This window comes from Merops nubicus, unplaced genomic scaffold (assembly GCF_000691845.1).
Source record: "Merops nubicus isolate BGI_N331 unplaced genomic scaffold, ASM69184v1 scaffold14058, whole genome shotgun sequence".
Taxonomy (NCBI): domain Eukaryota; kingdom Metazoa; phylum Chordata; class Aves; order Coraciiformes; family Meropidae; genus Merops; species Merops nubicus.
This window is the reverse complement of record NW_008627920.1, coordinates 162,351-184,363: the sequence shown is the minus strand read 5'-3', so window position 1 is coordinate 184,363 and position 22,013 is coordinate 162,351. Positions and strand designations below refer to the sequence as shown.

Sequence of the window (22,013 nt, the reverse complement as noted above, 5' to 3'; positions counted from 1 at the left end):
ATTCCACACATATTATCGAGTTCTCCACAGGATTCTAAAATACTGTAGGTAAAGAATGACACTTTTTCTTCCAGTCTTCTTTTTTTAAGAATTTTTTTTTTTCTTTTTTTATCCTGATGTAATTTAAATGGTCATAATTATAGTGTGACCTCATAGCATGAGATGCATACAATGACAGTTCTGTGTAGGGGTGAGTAAGCAGTGAGCACCATGGTACTTGATTCTTTCACTAGGGAAAATATATGTGATTGTGGGGTAGATTTAGTCAAAGTTACACTACCCTGCTTGAGGAAAAATAGTAATCAAGTGTGACTGTGACTAACGGAATAATTGGATGGATAATTGAATTAGTTTCTAAAGGTGATTGCTACAAGAATGGTAAGTTCTTAGTGGTGAGAAAATAACTTTCTATTAAAAATAAAATCTTTTCTATAAACCTGCTCAGATAATCCCACTACCATCCTAGTATGTACATGTTGATTTTAATGTGTTTATGATTATCTTTTATACTACTACATTACTAAAATCACATCTAGTATGACAAGATCAGAGCAACTAGTCTAATGAGTTGCAGAGAACTGAAGTAACCAATGCATAGACCACAGATGTTAATTTTAGCAATCTGATTTTTTTTTTTCCATATGCTATTTGCCCAGCTGCAGGTGTGTAGTGTGATTCACCATAAGTTAGCAGATAGAGAAGGATTATTAAATCAGTTTGATTTTTACAGGATACTACCTGCAATTCGATATACATACTCAAGGCTTGTGCTTTTGCATGCTCATCTCTTCTCCATTTGAGAAGTTATCCCAGTGTATTCTATGCAGCTTTTTGGAAACAAAAAAAACAAAAGACAATCTAGCAAAAAGTGTAACTGGTATGAGGGATTACAAAAGGACACTTCTGTATCTACTCGATACAAGAAGAGCTGCCTCTGACAGGCTTATCTTCTCCAGTTGGCAGTTTGGCACTTTACATGGCAGATAATCTATGCAGATACTGATCCAGCAAATTCATCTGTCTTAATATACTGAAAATCTACAGATGTATGCCCATAAATCAGTTAACTCATATTAAAGACTTAAGACTGGAATATTCAGTGCCGAGTGTGTTCTACAGTCTTTAGCCAACATTGTTTAAATATGCATCCATTTTATTAACTATAACTAAAGTATGTTGTGTAAAACCCAGAATCAATATTCTCTGTATTGCCCCCAAATATTACAGTTTTGTCAGTTCAGTTGAGAATATGTAGCAGACATGGGAATTCTCCTGTTGTCTGACTATTATTCAACTTAGCATGGAACTAAATTTCAAAGTATTATTTTAAACTAAAAAATATATAATTATTAAAATGTCTTTGCTAAATTAAAAATTAGTTGGGCTGTTACAGTGATTTCAGTAGAAAGTAAATGTTGTGGTCATCTTTTCCTCCAGTTTCCTATCTTAAAAGAGGGACGTCAGATCTTTTTGTCAATTCAACATTTCCTTCTACTTCAATTACATTTTCTAAAGAAAGATATAGCCTAGAAGCTGATGAAACCTAACACTGACACACCATTATTCTTCTCTCTTCACTCCAATTAAAAAGTTCCATCAAAGGCAAGTTATTGCTTTTGTTTCTGTTATTCATTTTTTTTCAGTTATTCTGTTATTAATAAGGTTAATAAAGATAATAGTATTTGTATCTTTGTATGTAGCATAATGTTCAAGTTAATTTTGGAAGCAGAGACCCTTATTGTGAGTATATTCATATGACTATCACCTGGGCTATGAAAACAAGTTTGCTTTAGTTCCTTCATCTCAAATCCAGATCTCGTGAAAGAAGGAACTTGTACGTCCAGTCAGAAATTATTATCCATAGGTCTTCAGTACACAGTGCTATCAGGAAAGAAAGAAAATTTCTTGCATGGGACAATGTGGCTGGACTTCTTCAGGAGCAAGCAGAGGACTTGGAGCATTTGTCTAATTCCTCTATGTTCCCTTGCTGCAGAGGGATGGAAATTACACCATCTTTAGTACAGAAACCCAAAGGCAAGTCTTTTGTCTGTGGCAAAAAAATAAGAGGACAGATTCCTTTCCTAGTGGCAAAGTGATGGTTACAAAATCATCCATGGTCCTTTTTGGTTTTCTGTTACACATATGTAGTATCAATACTGTGTGTATATATAAAATCTATGGGATTTTATCCTTTCCCACTTTTTTCATCTCCAAGTTCTTTTATGCCATGGTAATTACTGTTCTATCTTTCACTTCTGTGACATGTCTATGCATTATCTGTCACTTTCTGAGCCTGCAGTTGTTACACATTATTAAGGTAAATGGTTTAACTGACAACTTAATAGCAATTTTCCTCACTAGTGACATAGGTCCTTGTTCCATGTTGGTAGAAAACAATATAAGTGGACAAGTTTGTTCTCTATGTTTTATAATCTTACATATCTGGAAGAAAATCTGTGCTACTCTTAGTTCAAGTAGTGATAGATTAGTTTTTCTATCTGCTTAATGTACAAAAGAAAGTCAGGTCATGTCAAACGGGCACTGCCCTGAGGGGCTCAGCTGTGCCCGTGATGAGGCGGTTGAGGAACCAGCCGGAACTGGCGGGAACCGGCTCTGGCCGGCCCAGGGCAGTCCCCCTGCGCCCAGCTCTTTCCCGCCTACACCCAACGTATTTACCTATTATTTTTTAATATATTGCTAATACAAAAGCAATATTGAGCTTCTTCAAGGATTCGAATGGAAGGTGAAGTATTGTGGCCCCACAATTCCTAGCAGCGTCCCTGCTGTGTCTTCCTTGGGAAGCTTTTGCCACACTTCAGTTTATGAAGGTAAGGTAATAATGAATTTTGGTGCACTGTTTTTAATTTATTTTAATTTTTTTCCCCCCGTTATACAGTAAACTGCTGCTTTGGGAAGTATTTCTTTAAAGGCTAAATATCAGCTTCAGACTTGAATGTGAGGTACATGGGGCAAGCAAAGAGGTCAGGAGGAAAGGTGCCAGTTCTTTGATGTTTGTTTTTTAAGTAGAATTTTCAAAGTTTAACCTCCAATAGCTTTTTATTTAAAATATTTATATCATGTCACTTAAGTATAAATTATGAATTCTTCATAGTGCTTTGGAATTTTGAGAGATGTAGTTAAGGGCCTTGAGAACACCTCTGAGCAATTAAAGATCTTCAAAATGAAGGCCAGGCAGTTGGTTACCCCTGAGTTGTGACAGCACCTTGGGGTGCCCGCAGCTGAGGGCTGTGAGGCAGCTGAGGTTTGCTTTTCTTGCAGAGTTTCTTTTTTCTTGTCCAGATTTTGCCTCTTTGGAAACAGAATTAGCTGCAGGCCACATTAAGAGTTATACTCCCCTCAGGCTTGGCTGCCAAATTTTATTCTGTTGTCAAATCCACATTAGGTAGAAGCATTTGGTCTGGTCGGTTGCATGCTTGTTTCTGTTGAGCTTAGAGAGTGTCTCCTTGATTTGGAGGTCTTGAGTCCATACTACTGCTGTCACCTGACAGAACTGTGACTGTGAAAGTTGGGAGGTGGTTTAGAGACTTCTTCTGCCTTTGACTTGTGCTTCCCTGTCGATGCATAAGAGACCCGTGAGTACTTGTGGTTTCATTGCAAAGTCAGACAGATGCTAAAGCTTTGACTTGGTAGTGGAGTGGATTTGGAGCATTCATAAATGCAGTTACAGCTCAAGTGTTTTCTTTTGAATGTTGTGAATTGTATAATGTAGTCTGAAGATGGCAATATACTCTTAATTAGCATCATTTAGGAGCATATTTATTCATAAAATAGGGATCATACTGTTCACTTTAGCATCTACCATGAGACTGCTTAGTGTGTTCTCTGCAGTGCAAGTTTAATATGATACAATCACTTTTATATATCTGTGTTCTGAGAAGTGTCTGAAAGGCGAGGGAAAGACTTGTAAAAAGTTCTGTTCCAGCTGCATACAGCCCCTTGTTATAACGCTGTTCCAGATGAAGATTGATGAGACATTTTAAAAGCATAAACCATACTCGTCCATTTTCTTTTTCCAGCGTAGCCCTGAATATGCTTCAGCCTGATCTATCTGAATGTGCACCACTCCTTGTGGAGCAGAAATTTGTGTTGATATATTGTGACTATTATATAAAATTATGCCAAATAAATGAAAATACTGATGTAAAAAGTATGAAAGAGAAGGTAAGTATACTTCGATCAATATCAAAGGCAGACAAGGATGTATGAACACAAACACTGGCAGGTGTGCAGGAAAAAAAGCTTGCTGTTTACCATCAAAAAGTTACATAGGCAACAGGAAAAGAAACAAAATCACTCCAACACCTGAATCTTACAAGATTTGTAAGTTGCTATGTAATTGCTTTGTTTGAGCACTGATGAATAAGGAGCACAGTGTGCCCCATACAACCAGTCCTTCAAGATTCATTGCAGTGCTCCTGGATTTCTGTGTACCGGTCTCTCTGCTAGCAAAACGTTCTGCTATGAATGATACTGTGAATCTTTTTGAATTTTTTTGAAGTTTGGTTTTGTACCTTGTCTCAGCCATGTGCTGTTAGTCATTATCTCTGGTCTAAAAGGGATTTTTACTTTAATTTGGGTTCAGAAGAAAACCCTGGTTGCTCATTTTGGTTAGTGCTCATGCCTAGGCTGTTACTGGGAGTAGTTTCCAACCACTTCATAAATGTGCATGCTGATTAGAATTTTTATTTTTCATCATAATCTAGTAATGTAGGGATAATGCAAGTAATAACCCATACTTAATGATTTTGTGTCCAAGGACTAAAAGAATTACTGTAATATATTAGTAACAAATTCTGGGAAAGAATTGTAAATCCCTTTCCTTGTGCATTCTTACTAGAGATATGTATGTTGTTTGTCTGTCTGCCAAAGGAAGGGCCTGTACAAAGAAAATAATTAAATGAACATACCTGATTCCTGATGCTGCTGTCTTCTGAAGAGAAAGCAGCTGATGCCATGCTCTTGCTCAATCTGCAGAATGCATGTGGAACAAGGTGGCAGTCTGTTTTGAAGGCACACAGCAGAAACTGGGTGCCTGGGGTGAAGGTTCATGGGGACTGCTTCCCATTAGCGTTTCTTTTGCAAACAACACATGTTGACCATGAGATAAAACCAGAAGTAGTATCAGAAGCTGGAAGAACACAAATTGAATTTTCAGATTAATTTAGACATAGTCTTGGAGTCTCACTGGGGTTACTTCATCAAAGTTTTTTTCAGTCCTGTCTCCTAGCTGTATGAAAACATGACTGGGGCTGGTATGTTGGCCCAAAATTAGAGTAATCTCATTGGAGTCTGTGATGCTGCTTCACGTTGCTGGATGCTTGGGCAGTAGTGCTGACTTACAGTGGTTTCAAGTGTCTGTGAAATTCTGACTTGCATGGGGTTGCTCTTCCTGCTTCTGGAAAAAAAGTTTAGTAATGAACTTGGCCAAAACGTTCCTGTAGAGGATATAACTGTTTTGAAAGCAAATAAACAAACAAAAAACCCACCACGCACATCCCCCCTCCAAAAAACCCCAAAACCAAAAAACAACAAACCAAAAACATCCCAAGAGACCTCCATAAGTAATCTTTACAGACGAATCCTTCCTTTTTTCCCCATTGTTAAAGCCAATGGTTACAACTGATTTGAGATGACATTCGCTTTCAGCCTTCAAACCGATTTTTTGGACAGTGTCTTTCAGTCAGTCGCAGCAAAGACGAAAAGCTGCTGGTGCAGAAAGGATGACCTGCCTTTTCCCTCAGTCCTCCCTTAGTTCTCAGAATCTGCAGGTGACTGGTGGATCCCTCCACCAAAAAGGTGCTACCTTTGCACCGTGTCACCTGCACATTTATATGCCAGTGTCACCTCATGGTGTTACAAAGGGAGATAAGTTTCCTCTGGCACTGCTTTCCCTGCAAGTGTATCGGGCATGACCCAATGTGACCATGCACTTGCACCTTACTTGCTCGACCTACTCCTCAAGGACTGAAGCTCATGGTGACTGAAGGAATGGTGACTGCTGAAAGACTATCCTGTTAACATATCTGAACAGGCTCTATTTGAACAGTGCTTAACAAATAAAACCCACCCAAGCAACTTTTTTTTTTTTCACAATGAAGATAAAAAATCCAACCAGCAACAGTTCACCCAATCCTAGATTGCAAAATGTGGACAGACTCTAAACAGAGAGGGGTTGTGATCAAAGGGAGGAATGTGGAAAGCAGCTGAGAGAACTTTGTGGGGAGATTTTAACTTGATGCACCAAGCTGCAAGTTTTAATTAGTTCAGGATTTGATTCACAACTGAACACCAAGTCCCTGCCTTGGACACAAAAGATAACTTTGCCAGAGTTATGTGGCAAAATCCTGGGGCAAAAGATGGGGCATGAGAACTTTCAGCCATTCGATTGTTATCTAGCACTGTACGTATGCCAAATCTTTGAGCTTATAGTGTCTAGAGATTTGTTGTCACCTTTAAATCAGTTGCTTAAACTCTTGGGTTTTTACTTTTTCTCTAGTGAGCATGTGATCTGGACAATCACCTAAGCGTTTTATTTTTCGTTAATTTTTAATTTTAGCAAAGAGCAGTGAAAGGGAGAATTATTATTGCTGGTGTGAGGTAGGAGAGAGCAGATGAGCTGTTAGCATGGCTCTTATTTTTGGTAGTGTTTAAGTAGCAAGGGCTGTACCTAGGAAATTCATTACTTTTTTTCTGCATTCCTCCTCAGAATGATATAAACACAGGGCCCATGTGTTTTTACCACTTTGTTATGCAAATGTGCTGTGTAGTATCAGTGCTAAGATTGATGAAAATATGTGCAGCATTTGTTAGGGCAGCTTGCTTGTCATCGTCTCCCTCTGTCATCTGCATCTTGTTAAAATGTATGAACACATTTGATATATTTGAATAATCTCCTCTGATGTGTGTCTGTGAGAGGCAGCGGCTCCGAAGCCTTGCTCCTGTAAGGTCTCCCATATGTGAGCCCTGCTGTTTGCCCTCCCTGATCCCAGGGAGCTGGTTCCAAGCTCTGATCAGACCCTGCAGGGACTAGGAACGGTGAGGTGCTGTTACTGTTGATACGTTCACATTGGCATCCTTGATGTAAAGAAACTCAAAGTTTTGCCTTGAAAAAGAAGATACTTTTGAGAGGTTACAAAGCCCTGCTCTAGATTACGTGTCCCTTTTGATTGTAGCTTTTTTTTCTCTTTTTGTGTTTGGGGACTACTGATACATGAGCTAAATCAAATAGAAGTGGTCCCCTTTTGCCCCTTCTTGCTGAACCATAGCAGTCCTTTGACCTTCACCAAGCAGGTGTCTTCAGTTGCTTTAAACATGAAGTGAATTGAGCTTGTAGATTCTATAACTAATACAAATTCTGTAGAATTCCTTTCTTTCTAAAGCTTAGTGTTTTTTCCTCATTTAGTCTAATTTCCTAGGGGAAAAATGCAGATGTAATTTTTCATTCTGTTTAGGAAACATGGACTACCTTAAACTGTGATCCTGTTTTGGTTTGTTTTTGTTGTGTTGGTTATTTTTTTTTTTCCTGTTTGTTTGGTTTTTTTAATCTGTGCTATAACAGTAAAGGTTGATGAGCAGTGTTGAAGATGTGCTGACATAAATGCAGCCAGTTGCCAAATGGCTACATCAGCCTTGTTAAATGTGTGTTTACGTGATGATGTGGTATCATTTCTGCATTTATGTCGCTGCAGGCACTTCCCTGGCTTCTCAAGCTTGATACAAACATTCAATTAACTCTGCTGTTTCTTGTTGTATTTTTATATATAACAATTTTAGTATTTTTAAGTGTTGCTGTCAAATTACTGTGCATGGATCTTGAATGGATAAAGTTTCAAAATCATCAAAAACTTGGAGTTAAATGTGTTGGGCTTTTTTTTTATTATTTGTGAGAGACTCTGGGCTGTTACAAGTATGATTCTAGTCCAGATAAAACTTGTAAGCGTTGCATACTTCAGCTGAGGACATATTCAGAGGTTTCAGCCTTTGCGCAGGGAGTAGTACATGTAGAGTGAAGCCTTTAGGACTTTTTGTTTATTTACAAAATGCAAATAAATAAAATTTATAACTGTGATTTGCTTCATTCTTTCTCTTATCCTTTCAAGCAAGAGTGTCTCCAAACTGGGCGATGAACAACAGTTAGTGTGGACCTCTGAAAAATACTAATGTTAGTGGCTCACCATTTATGATATGGTGTTATTTCCACATTGCTGTAGCTGCAGGGAGTTTCTTCTATATTGCAGCTTATTTGTTCCACAGAGGTCTAGACTCTTGTCAGGAAAGCCTGAGTATCTGGTGGGTGCCCACCATTTTACTTTTGTCATGACCTCCCTGTTCACATAAACTAATAGAAAAGGTTCTTACAAGGCTGGTGAGTTAATGGATTGTCATAATGATTTCTCTTTTATTGTTTCCCAGCATATTTGCTCATCCGTTGATACGGTTAAGCTGTGGTCATCACAGAGCTTCATGTTATCCTGTAGTAGTTTGTACTGAGGTATATTTTCTGTGTGCTTGCCTTTGAACTGTACTCGCTTGGTCCATGTGTTTTATACTTAACACAGCATAAGCCTGTTCTTGAGGGTGTTAAAAGCAAGATCAGACCAATTTTCTATTATCAACTCGGATTTTGTGAGGGCAAAGTGTCCTTTGAATATATCATTGAACGTGCAATCAATGGATGAAAGATTCTGATTATCAGTAATTATTTCTGAGGAAAGGAGCCTCAGAAGAAGAGTATCCAGACAGCTCTTACTTGAAATTGATATGTAGAAACTGTCTGGAGTTGTTGCTTTAGGAAGCCCAGGAAAAAAAAGTCCTCCTTTATGTTCCCACCTTTTCAAGTAATCATTGGTTATCACCAGAGTGACCTTTTGAAATAATGATTTCAAAAGGTCAAATAATTTAACAAATGTAGATTTCACAGAGAAATCATCAAGATCTGAAATACTGGGAAAAATTTAAGTCAAAGTTTATTTCATGAAGGTATGTCCAGGAGCTTTAACCTTTTCTCCAGATATCATAGCAATGATTTATGTAGTTGTATATTTTTATGCCCAAACTAGTTTTTCAATCAGGTTGTAAGAAATATCAGAAATGTGACTTCAGTCAAATGTTCCTTTGACAGCAGCCACTACAGTTAATTTAACAACATAAGCTGTCGACTTTTGGGTTCTTTTTTCTTCCAAATGGAAACTTGGCTGAAATCTCCTTTCAAAATTCTGTTGCTTGCTCAGAATCAGATATTATGTGCATAATGAGGGGTAAAACTGACAGGACGTGTCTGTCACCAGAGTAATGAATATCAAATGATCGGTTGGAAGTGAATGAACTGTAAAATATATAATTATCATTCATTGTTCCATACCTTTTGCAATAAAAAGCATGAAATGAAATTTGCAATAAAATATGTCCCATCTGCAACATTGTAGGACAAAAGCTGATATGTCACGGGTCAAAATCAATCTTACTTATTAGCAATTCATGGAAGTAGCTGATAATTAAGGACAAAGTGATGAAGCTGAGAAAAACATTTGGTTCTTAGATATGAGACTTAACCAATTAACTTAAAAAGCCCAAACTGTAGAATTTGTACTTTTTTTTCCTTCTGTCATTTCTGTCGACAGACAAGTTTTTCTACACTGGCCAAAGCCCTGGAAACTTTTCACAGCAGGTAGCAGCAGTTAAGAATTGATCTGTGTAGTTATCAAGGAACACTAATAGGTAATGAACTGTTTTCATTGGCATAGCTGTTTTTTACATTAGGAAGATAGAAATGAATGTTGAATGAATTTACAGAAATAAAGAGAATATCTTATGCAAGCACTCGTGTCAAGCTGCTCTGAGCATTAATGTGTTAATCTAGTGTTTTTAATACCCTTTTTTGAGGAAATAAGTATTGTATTGCGTCCATTCTTTCAGAGCTTTTCAAAATTAGATATTTTCTCTGAGACATGCATTTTGGTTTTGCTGTAGAAATACAGCTGAGTTGTCAACTTCTAGACAACATGAACACAAAGGGACTGTGGTGCCTGAGGGCTGGATTTCCTGTGTGTCTAATCATTGATTATTTTTCTCGGCTCAGTAGTCCTCACAACCCATAGCACAATGTGATGTTTTCTATCAAGATTCAAAACAGCAGTTTTCCATCATTATTTTATTTTCCTTTACTTGCTGTCAGCAGCCCATAACTCATGGACAACATGTGACTTTCATGGAGTTCAGGAGACTCCTGTTCTCCGAGTACATGTATCATCTGACACAGGGCTGTGCTAGAAGAGGAGGAGGAGGTGGCTAATCTTGATGCCTGCTGCTGGGAAGAAGTGCAAAGTAGGAATCACTGTAGCAGATGTCACTTGGTTGCCATGCAAGTGAGTTGAAACATTCCATCCTGCAGCAGAGAAAAGGAACCTGCTGGCTTTGTCATCTCCCATCTGTGACCCAGTTACAGACTTCCTGTGCATTTTAATGATGAGAAGGGTTTACCAGGTAGTTTTATACAGTCAGGAAGATTGGTCAGTCTTGCTGTAGTTTTTTCTTTATTGTGAGACTCTGTTTACAGTGTATAAAAAGTCTAAAATCATTTTGGCAGTATCCCAGTAGGACAGAAACATAGGAACTAGTCTTTTCTGATGGAGAAAAAACTCAAAAAGAGAAACCTTTGAGTAACATTTGTGTTTGTATCTGAAAGGCTACAAAGAGCCCAGAATGCTGGCTTCAGTTCTGCCAAAAGGACAGAGGGAGAGGAAAGGTAACCTGTATATTTGAGTGATCTCTAGGTTTCTTTCCTGTATTCAGGTATCTCCTTCCTCACTTGTTCAGATGATAGTGAGAGGGACAGTTCTACAGGGAGGTTACTTGGAGTACTGCTGGGAAGCTGTCATAAGTCACTGTGGGAGTTGACTGATTTCTCTTCTTCCTAAAGAGCCTGAGACCTCAAAAGTCTCTTGACACTGTGGTTGGAGCTGCATGGGGACAGGAATGTTTGTTGGAGCAATGTCATGGTCCAGCTCTGACAGGAGCAGGGCTCAGCACTTGGTAATTCTAACTGCTAATACAGGCAAGTTCTGCCACCTTTTCACTCTGAGCACCAGCTGTACTCAAAATGTATTATTTATATACATAAATGGGGGTTTGAGGAGGGAATATTTGCTAAGGTATCCATTGTATTTTAAAACTAGTCTGTTAGCAAGCTAATTTCTATGTAAATAGACTGATCTGTTTCAAATCATCTAGAAATTAGGAGACAGTGAGGATGTTGAAGGGAGAGAAGAGAAAAATAGGAGACCATTTTCAGGTTAAATGCAGAAGAGAGAGATGAAAGTTTTGAGGAGAGAATAAACCATTCAGGGAGGATGAGTGATAACTTTAGGTTTAAATATGTAGAAAATGAAGTGAGAGAAAGATTACCTTGGAAAAAAAATAAAGGCTGCATTGATAATGAGGAGCATAAAAGACAAATTAAACATTGTGCTATAAAGTCAGAGCTGCTTATAATCAGAAACAGACTCAATGCTTAAAAATATTTCAGGCAGTCCCTAGGTCTCAACCAAGCTTTTAAAAGAAAATAAATTAAATAGGAAAAAAATTATAACATTAGAATATATCTGTTTATACTATGTCTATACCTTTAGAGATATCTAGATACTGAAAAATGCAGTATGGTTATGGAAAGCAGGATGTCTTTATGCCTGCTATCCCGATTTTATAGGCCATTTAAATACATGCAGGCTTCTGTCCTGGGCAGCTAAAACACATAGGCCTTGACTGTTAGAATTTCTGGAACATGCACATTTCTGCTGATTTTTTTGAGGGGAGACAAATTATTATTTGAAGTGCATAGAAGCTTCAGTCAAGAACCACAAACTAATAAGAGGTGCTGTATAAAAGTGAAAAGAAGTTTGGTCCCTGTCCCTAAGACCCTTTTTTTTCTTTAGGAAAAAATAGATAATCTATAACAAATGGCCGTGGTAGATAAAAGGCCGTAGTAGTGATACGAAACCAGAAGACACTCCCTCCTTATCTTTTATCCTTCTTGTGTGTTATTTGCTACATTGCTGCTTCCTGCTGTGCTGCTTCCTGCTGTGATTGAGACAGGCAACATCAACAATTACAGTCTGCATTGTGCATGTGTGGTAGTAGAGGTTATGTAATCATTATTTTATTAATGTAATCATGTAACAAATCCTAATATTGTAAGGCATATTCTGGGGAGAAGTTTGGGGTGAGGATGACAGTCAGTTAATATATTTATTTTGAGGTATGTTTCGATTTGAGACACCTGAATACAAAATAAACAAATACTTGTAAATGGACTTGATTCTGTGTTTCTCTGTAGTGCACGTCTGCCTACACTACTGATCGTTATTTTTACACTTAGTTGTTTAATCTGGGGATTTTTGTATGTGAATGTTAGACAGGATGTCCTGACATAAAACTCTCTGATTTGTGAAGTGCAATATCACCTGTGTACATCCTGCAGTATAACAGTGATTCTGATGTGTGGGGTCTATTTGTGGTTTACCCATATTTCTAAAATGCTACAAGACATCTAGAAGATACACACTGTAAAACTTTCTTATGCTCCCAGCCTCTATGTTTCTGTCCACGGGCACATCTTTTCCTTAACCTTTCTGCTTCTCAAGGCTTTGCTCACATCAGCGTGTCCAGAATTTATTAATACTTCTCCATTTCTTGCATTCTTCTTTCACTTTTTCCCTCTTGTCTTACAGTATTTTAGTTTCTTGGTTTTAGTCAGGTAATAAAGCATCTCCTTTCAATAATGAAATCACTGTTTCAAAAACAACATTACTAATTTGGAAAACTGATGGCCGTAATAAAGAAAAAAACACTTTTGTCATAGCCTTAAGCCCCATCTCTTTGGATTCAATAAAGGACAGGTCCTTGGAAACAATATCTGTCCTTTACCTAATTAGACATTCTCTACTGAATATCCTTCAGCCCCTGCTGTATGGATAACAGTAATTCTGAACAATTTATGGAAAGACTAACATCAATACTCTCTTATATTAAAGCCTCACATACTTACTCTTAAAATCCATGACATTAGGACTTAGTTCATTTCCCAAGATTCCCAAATGCATAGGTTTGTGTGGAGAGTGTGGGATTTCAGTAAGATTAAATTTGTGGCAGTACAGACTCTTGAGTGTTATCAAAACTGTGGCACAAAATTTTATGACGGTAACAATTTCTTAAATTTTTTTTTTCATTTATTTTAGTGTCATAATCTAATAGTGGTTTTAACTTTGAATTTTTCAAAGTACTGTTCTGAACTGCAGAGTATTGTAGATGTTCTTGAGACAATCGCACAAAACCTGTTACTTCAATTTCCATTTTTTGAACTTCAACTTAAGTTACTATTTAGAAATAAAAACTATTGCTTAACTGATAGATAAGGTGCAGGAAAACTATAACCTTTGAAAATCTGCTCAGCAAATGTTAACATGTCTATTGTTCTGTGATAGTCACAATGTTCATTTTAGGGATATCATAACAGAGACCATTCATGGGAAGAAATGCCAGCAATTGGATTTTCCTTTATTTTTTTGGTATTTCAGGCAATCAGAGAGGCATTATGCATGCAGATTTGTTCTGTAGTTAAGCAGGGCACCCTGCAGTACTGTAACTCCTCAGTGAGGTCTGTCTGTGGTGCTATTAGGGGATTACTCTTGCTTTTCTGCATAATCACTGAATTTTTCTTTTTGTTTCCTATGGCAACACACCATTGAGCTAGAGATATTTACTAGTGATCTGTGTGTTCCTCAGCACTGCTTTAAATATCTGTATCATTTACAAGATACTGATGTCTAGTCCATGAAACAACTGTGCTGGAATCCCTATTTAGATAGTACCATTTAACAAAACCCTTCCTGTATTGTTTACTTAAGGAATAAGGACTAGTGTCAAATTTATTTAAACTGACTGCTGTAAACTCTTATAATGGAAAAATAAATCCACATTCTGAACAGCTTTTAGTCCAAACAAACAAAGATAAAGCATTTAAGAATGGGGCAGCTTCATATAGTGAATATGGAGTTATTAAATATTGAAGAAAGTTAAAATAAATTATAGAGGGATTAAATGTTGCAGATCTCAAGGTTTTATGTATTTTTAAATGAGAATGAAGCTGCTCACAAGAAATTTGTGTTGAATTTTGTCAGCATTGGTAAGCAAGAAAAAGTGAAATGTTTTTTGAGCACAACTAAATACACAGGAAAGCACAGCCTCATTTGTATGTGATCTTTTTCTGTGCTTGTGACATGAATGAAAACTTAATGTTATTAAATACTTTCCCTAAGACACATAGTACACAGGCAACTTCTTGTTCTGTGTATATTATTGAGACATATAGGCTGTGGTAGTTCAGAATTCAGTTTTGCATTCTCTGTAGTCTGCTTCTTATGAGAAATTTCAGCAGGTAAATTTATAAGGACTGGACATCTTAATGAAGGAAATGAAATCTCTTTTATAGTAATAAAAATAACTTGTGAGCTTAGAGGCAGTTTAAGGCACAGAGAGCACAACTCTGTGGTCCATTACCTACCAGATAACAGCGAGGCACAATGTAAAGGTTTATTCTTATAGGCACATGTAAATTCAAAATGTGCTTTTCAGAAACAAGGGACAAAAGTAAAAATGCTTCTAAGTTTTACATATCATTATTGTGAGTAGACTTTTACTAAAGTTTTATCTAGACTCTTTTTCCTGAACATTACAGACTTGGGTTGACCAAAGCATTTAGTAAGTTCCTGTTAAATGCTTAATATTGATTTGGTCAGTGTTAAAAATAACCTCTCTCCTCCACTCTAACCCCCCCATTTTTACAAGAGAATCAAGCTTAGAAACTTCTAAGCATAACATAAATACAAAATATGTTATTTGATTTTTAGAAATAACTGATAGATGAATGCCTAATATAATCAAGTCTCTTAGATAAGGCACTTAATGCTTTTGGTCAAAAAAGGTCGTAATATGTGTGAGCTTTTAACAAAACAGTCCTCTACCTCAAATTTCCCCCCTTTTTTAATGTAAAAATGAATTTTGCTAATGGGAATTGTCGTTATTGAAAAGCCTTTGGTTGGGGGCCAGAAAATGTGCTTATTGCTGAAGGCTTTCTTGTGCAGTCTGTTTTGTGCAAAATAGGTTTTTGTAGTGCAGTGTGATCAAACCAATGCCAGCTTATCTGTAGCATCTCCACTGAGTCATTTAATGCTGCTGAGATGCACTGCTGATAATATATTCTTTAGTTAAAATGTTCTCCAAAGAGTTCAAGTCTCATAATCACATCTCATAAATCATATAAATTCTGCTTTAACTGAGCTTAGTGTCAAAACTCACATTGCCTTGATTGGGGAAGGAATTTCACATTATTATTTTATGTAAAAACACATAAAGCATTATGATTTGAGGATATCTATCTAAAAGTAAAGCCAGAACATAACTACTGGTGTTTCAGTGTTTCAGGCAATGGCATCACATGGAGAACTAAGTTTAAAGAATAAATTTCTTTTTTACAATTTATCTTTGACAAAATGTATAAAATGCATTTTAGATGTGAAAGTTTCAGGAAAGTTTTTGGTTTCTTTTGTAGGTAGGGAGGTGTTCTGTTTTCTGCTCATACCACCACTCAATGCTTTTTTTTTCCTAATGCTGAGCTAGATTTAATCCTGTAAAATGCAAACATACATTCATTTCTCCAACCTCCCGGGCCATTTTTAGTACCCATGGCCCTGTTTTCTCTGCCTTGTAGAGGAAGCCTTCAATCTCCTAATCCTCCTTTCTTTAGTGACTTGAGACCCTAGATCTGCTGCTCTTCTCAACGCCTTGTTCTTGATTGCTACTTGCTGAAATTTTAGGGTTTTGTTTGCATCTTTGGTTTCCAGCCGCAGCCCCTTTGGAGCAGGCATTGCAGGAAATCCAGGTTTGCACCTCAGGCTGTATTTTGGAGGAATTAAGGTCTGCTGTGTAATAAAGCTACATGTGCACCATACACTCACGTGTATGAACTATGTGAACAGGACTTTCATATTGGAAACAGTCTTGAAAATATTCCTGCTATCAGTAGCTAGACTTACTGGAGACTCCAGCAAATTTCTGTTAAGGATGAGAGTGTTCTTGATTGTGTAAGAGTGAGCATGACCCAATACACATTTGTGAATAAAAATGATCTTCTGTCCTCTCCCCCTTCCCCTCTGAATCATAAAATCATAGAACCACCATGGTTGGAAAGGACCTTCAGGATCAAGTCCTACCTTCTTGCCAACACTTCCCTAACCACTAGACCACAGCCTCAAGTGTCACATCCACTCGTTTTTTGAACACCTCCAGGGATGATGACTCCACCACCTCCCTGGACAGTTCATTCCACAGTCTAACCACTCTCTCAGTGAAGAAATTCTGCCTAATATATAATCAAAATCTTCCCTGGTGCAACTTGAGGCCATTTCCCCTGATCCTGTCATCAGGAATTTGGGAGAAGAGACCAACACCAGCCTCACTACAACCTCCTTTTAGGTAGTTGTAGAGAGCAATGAGGTCTCCTCTCAGTCTCCTCCAGACTAAACAACCCCAGTTCCCTCAGCTGGTCCCCATAAGGCATGTTTTCCAGCCCTCTCACCAGCCTCCTTGCCCTTCTCTGGACCCGCTCCAGCACCTCATGTCCTTCTTGTACCGTGGTGCCCAAAACTGGATACAGCACTGAAGGTGCAGTTGCTACTTTTTGATCAAAAGCCAGGGCTGTTAAAGCTACTCACAGAAAAGGCTGCTGGATTTTAACAGTGGAAAAATTCTGGTTTTCAGTAGCCTTTTTTTCTCTGAAATACCTGAAACAATGAGCTAGAACTCTGGCCTTTGCTGACCCAACAAATCTCATTGTGACATTTACCCAGCTAAGTGTCACGCCAAAGGAGGCGTGGGCTGCCAAACCAATGGCATCCAGCTCTGGGGAGGAGGATTTTGCAGCCATAATGATCATGCGTTGGAGATGTCAGTATGTCACCTGCTCATTAGGGGTTTTATGTTGTGCAGTGTCCTCCTAATAGGATGTTAGAAACAGTCTCTCTTGCTGTATAAGATACGGACTTGTTGCTGGTAGTACAGGCTGCACAGGGCTTGAGGTTCAGTCAGTCGTTCTGCAGAAGTTAGTGGGTTTTCATGCAGATGCTTAAAAGGTTTCCTAAGCATCCTCAGTTTGGCAGGGTTTTTTTTATGGGAAGCCTTCTGACACTTAGACAGGATTCCAACAGGCTGAGTTGAAGATCATTGAAGTTAGCAGATGGAAAGCACTTAGAGATGAACTAAGTGGTAAGAAGGCCTGAATTTTCTGCCGATTTTGCCAGAATCGACAACCTCTTTAAGCTAGAGATAGAGATGAGAGAGCATATTATAAGCACATTTAAATGGAAAGTAGATCCATTATGCTGTTTTGGAAAAAAAAAACAACAAACATTCTCATTCATAAAGCAATTCTTAACTGTTATTATTTGCTACCTCAGGTTTTAACTTCCGAAATCTTAGAAATCAGCAGTTAAATCAGCTAGACAATATCGACTCTGCTCTAGTGTCAGTAGTTAGCTTCTAATGTTCACTTTTTTTTCTTTCATAGTTCTTCTATAATGTATTATTTTTGGATCAGTGACATTTTCAAAGTATTTTAAGTTTGAAACCATCTGAATTTTGGAAATACTGTTGTACTGTATTTCTTGTACACATGCTGCTTCCCACCCACTCCTCCCATTCCAAGCACGTGTCTCTCGTGGGTTATAGAGAAGATGCCTTTCCTCATCAGGTGGTGTCCTCGTACAGTTTGTCTATCCTGTGGTCAGTTGCAAAGGTACTTCTGCACTGACAAATGGCAGTTCTAGTCACAGGCACTGAGACTTGGAATATTTAATTTACAGAGAGCATGATTGCCTTCAGGAAGCCCTGTGTACGTCTTGCATTCTGATAGACCGTTGTTGTTTAATCTTGTAGGCTTTACAGACACAGAGGCTTGTGTACCTGCAGCCACACTCAGAGCAAAGTGCTTTTTTTGGTAGATTGCCAAAAAGCTTGGCTTGGGAGGTGGCTGATAGTTTCCTTTCCCACTGCTGATGTATCAATGTCTTGTCTGTGATTTTGTTCTGCCTCTGATGCAGAGGTGCAGGTGTAAAGTGCTGAGGTGCACTTGTAGTTTGTAGGGGAGTTTGGCGTGAGGGGTTCGTTGGGTTTTTTACCCTGTATCAGATGGCAAGTAGGGGGATGGGGGTTTACGTGTGGAAGGGGTTAAACCCAGGGCACTCTGCAGAGGTTGGGGAAAAGGCACCAAAGTAGAATGTAGGAGTTCTGTGTATTTTGAGGCTTCTAAACATCTTCTGGCCTTTCTCTGTATTCATTTTGCTAAATTTTGGAACTGGTCCTTGAACTGACTTTCATGACGACATGCCTGGGGACATGAGATTTCCTGCAGACTCTACTGAATGAGTTTGTTTTTCTTTTGCCTTTTTCTGCTTCATTGTTTTAGGTGCCAAGTGCATTTGCAGATGGAACACAGAGTGGCAGTTTTCTAGCAAGATGGTTTAATTACATCCAAAGGCTTCTAATCACAGCTTTGGTGGGACAAGCAATGAAAATGCAGAACTGGTGCATCCAAATTTTGATGAATTGACCTCTGACTGTAATAAAGGAAAAATATTAATTGCCTTATTCTAGATGCTTCAAATTATTTACATTAGTATTTATATAAGAATGATGAATAAATTACAGGAAGGGAGACAAGTTTTAAAAAATCAGCCCACAGCACAGCTACATTTCATCTGTACACCTTAACTAAATACATTAAGATTCATATTCACCATAATGCAACTTGGAAGTCATGAAAGCATTGCACTGATTTCAGCTTTTACACAGCGAGGCAAATGCAAGGAAAAGGGAAAGCATGAATGCTTTTGGAGAAGATCTTTTACAAAAAAGACAAAAACACACTTTTTTCTTTCCTTTTTTAAAAATTGTTTTAGGATTAATGTATCGTACTGCAGCTTAATACACTATAAGAGGGAAAAGAATTTTCTGTGTAGTTGTTATCTGCTGAGTATCCAGCTGGTTTGCTTTTTTGTTTATCTTGCTGTATAGCACTCTGCTGTCAAAGTTCATGAAACTTTACTTACAAATCTATATATAGATTTCTTCCATCATCTTTATCAAATGCAAGTCAAAAAATACAGTTTGCCTATCACTTTTTTTATAGAATGTTATTGTGAGCACTACTGAGAAACATTAAAATATTTTTAACTCTTTGTCCCTCTTCCATGTTAATGATAAAAATAAAAATAACCCACCCTATATTACAGTTTATAAAATTTCCAATAATGTATATGTTAATCTTCATGAACTTCCAATAAACACATTATATAATGGAAATTACACAATTTCTTAAATACTGTGATTTTTAAAAAAAAAATTATTTTTCTATTTAAACGTACATTTTCATGCAGTCTAAAGTAGACAGCTTGGTAAAACTTTTTGGTTCTGGTGTTTAAGTAAATGCTACGTGGCATTACGGCGTCTTTGGCAACCTGACCCGAAAATTGATTGGTTTATTTTCTGCCAATATTTTAGATATGTTGTCTAAACCACGAATTACTTCCCTTAACATTAGTACAGCCTGGGTCTGAATGCCCATTAGTCTATTTCAAACATAATAAATTAATTTTTCTAAAGTAATAAAGATAATTGCTTGAGGGTCAGGGCGAGAAAAATGGAGGGTAAAAGGATCTATTGCCTAAGTTAAAAGAAGTCATGTTTTGAGGTGCAGAACCTGCTCTAAGGCAGAGGAGTTAGTGGCTGAGTTGCAGGTTTTTTTACTTCAATACATTAATATTAAAAAAGTAGAGAGAATAGATAAGGGAGGAAAAAGATCATCCTCTTAAAAAGGGGGCACAACTAGAAGAATATCTAATTTGTATTTAAAACTATGGACTTTTCAAATATCTTGACATTTGAATCATTAGCTAGAATGAGATGGGACAAAATATTTAAAAGTTAATATTTAAAATTGTTTGTTTTAATATCAGAGGTTTATGAGAGGTATTTTGATGTGAGGATAAATACTGGTTTGAATGACTCTAACATTTTGTAGCTGCCCTTTCGTCTTGAAGGAAGAAATATGAAGTATTTGTTAATCATGCTATATTTAAAGGGTTCTTTTTATAATCTAGTATCTTAAGAAAGCTTATATATTGGTATATGCATTTAGTAAGTTTTTCTGTTAATATAGTAGCAACTTTAGCAGAGAAAATATAAATATCCCCCTAAACAGAACACCAGCTACTTATCTTAGTAGCATAGTTTTCTTATTTTAAAACAAGTATCCAAAACAGAGTAAAAAGATGAATATTTTTAATGATGTGAAAGTACTTCAAATGAATAGATCTCCTAATGGAAAAGAATTGTTTTACACTCCTAAAGAGCATGGATGATTTCCATTACTTTTAAAATTTCGACGTCAAATGTTACGCCTGCATAGTTGTAGTTTTTCCTTTGGAAATGTACCTCAGAAGAGTTTGCAAATAATTTGACCTTTTATTGTATTTTTCTTTTGTTTTGTTGTTCATTTGTTCTTCCTAATACCAGTCTCAGAGGTCTAGGGCTAGAACTTGTTCTTAATGTTCTTTCCTCACTTCCCACCCCAACATAATTTAAGGAATTATGTTGCTGTCACTCATTTGACTGTTGTTGTTGCTTCTGGCACACTAATGGAAAAAAGATAAGGGCAGTAGAATTGCAGTCACTGCATACTGAGACTGTTTCTTAAGCAAAAATGTTTATCAAAACCATTCTGTAGAATGTATAGTAGGAGGAAGAGAGTTTTTATGCTTTGGGGTTTTTTTAGTTTGTTTGTGGCTTTTGTGAGAGTTCAGGCAATTAAGTGAATCAGGAGGAAGGAAAAGCTGGATTTGGTGCTTTAACGCTTAGTTGCATACGGAGTTCCTTTTCCACAGAAATTCCTGTTTACTAGTTCATTATTGTTAAATTGTATCTGCCCTCAGTCAAGAGGTCGCGTTGTGTTTTGTACACCCTGTGCCAGTCACGGCCTGTGAGTCATATCACAGTACCAGTGGGGCATATTGATGTGTCTGGATGCTCAGGCAACTCACACAGTCAAATACCAGATGCAGAATACTTTAGCTGCCCGCAGAGTGGAATACCAAATGCCATACAACACTCTCAAACTGCATCCATCGCTTCTCCTCTTTCAACAGGACAAGACTTTTGGCCTTCATCCTATTGCATAAACTTGCCAATCTCTCCTCTGGCAGTCATTAGAAGATGAAGAGAATCGATTTCCCTGTTTTCCAATTCACCTTTCCCCAGTTCAATCTTCCCATTGCTTAGTTATTGCAAAAATGGGCAAAACCAGTATGAAGATAAGCATGCTTTTTTTTTCTGAAAGAATATATATTGTAACATAGAAATGAACTCAAAGTTCTCATAGTAGTGGTTAGAATACAAAACAATTCAGCTTTAGAAGGACCTTAAGTCATTCTTCCTGAGCCACAGTTTCCTAACGATTAAACAATGAAACTAAGAGGAAAAAGAATGAACTTCAGTTTGCCATAAATATATTTGCTTGCTTCTTCCAAGTAGTTGCTGAACAAAAGAATTTGTTAATTGCCCAGCACTTTGGCTGCGGCCAGAGCCCTCTGTCTTGCTCTTTTTTCTTCACATAGAAGAGACTATGTGGAACAAAACTGAAACTGATTCAACTCTGGGGGGTTTACAGAAGATGAGGCAGGAAGGAGTTTGGCAGGGTGGGGGGTGGGCCATAAAATCTTCATTTTTGAGGTGATTTGTCTTATCTCACCAGATGTTTTCCTCTGCATCTGATACAAGTAGCTAATAGGTACAAAAATTACCTTGCATCTGGACTTGGTGAAAACGTGGTAGATATTCCCTAGTGCAGTGTTCACTCATGCCTGGGTAGTACATTTTTGAACTGCAAT

At 37.5% G+C, this 22,013-nt stretch overlaps 1 protein-coding gene across 1 annotated transcript in view; it reads left to right on the top strand.

Moving 5' to 3' along the window:
• Nucleotides 1-2,570: 2,570 nt before the first annotated feature.
• Nucleotides 2,571-22,013, top strand: part of LOC103778894 (calsyntenin-2-like) — a gene marked incomplete at its 3' end in the record, with an annotated part of 167,337 nt that continues 147,894 nt past the window's right edge. Inside the window, exons 1-3 of the mRNA XM_008946510.1 lie at nucleotides 2,571-2,668; nucleotides 4,038-4,182; nucleotides 6,578-6,618. Of these exons, the coding sequence (XP_008944758.1) occupies nucleotides 2,571-2,668; nucleotides 4,038-4,182; nucleotides 6,578-6,618 (284 nt within the window). The remainder of the gene's footprint in view (nucleotides 2,669-4,037; nucleotides 4,183-6,577; nucleotides 6,619-22,013) is intronic.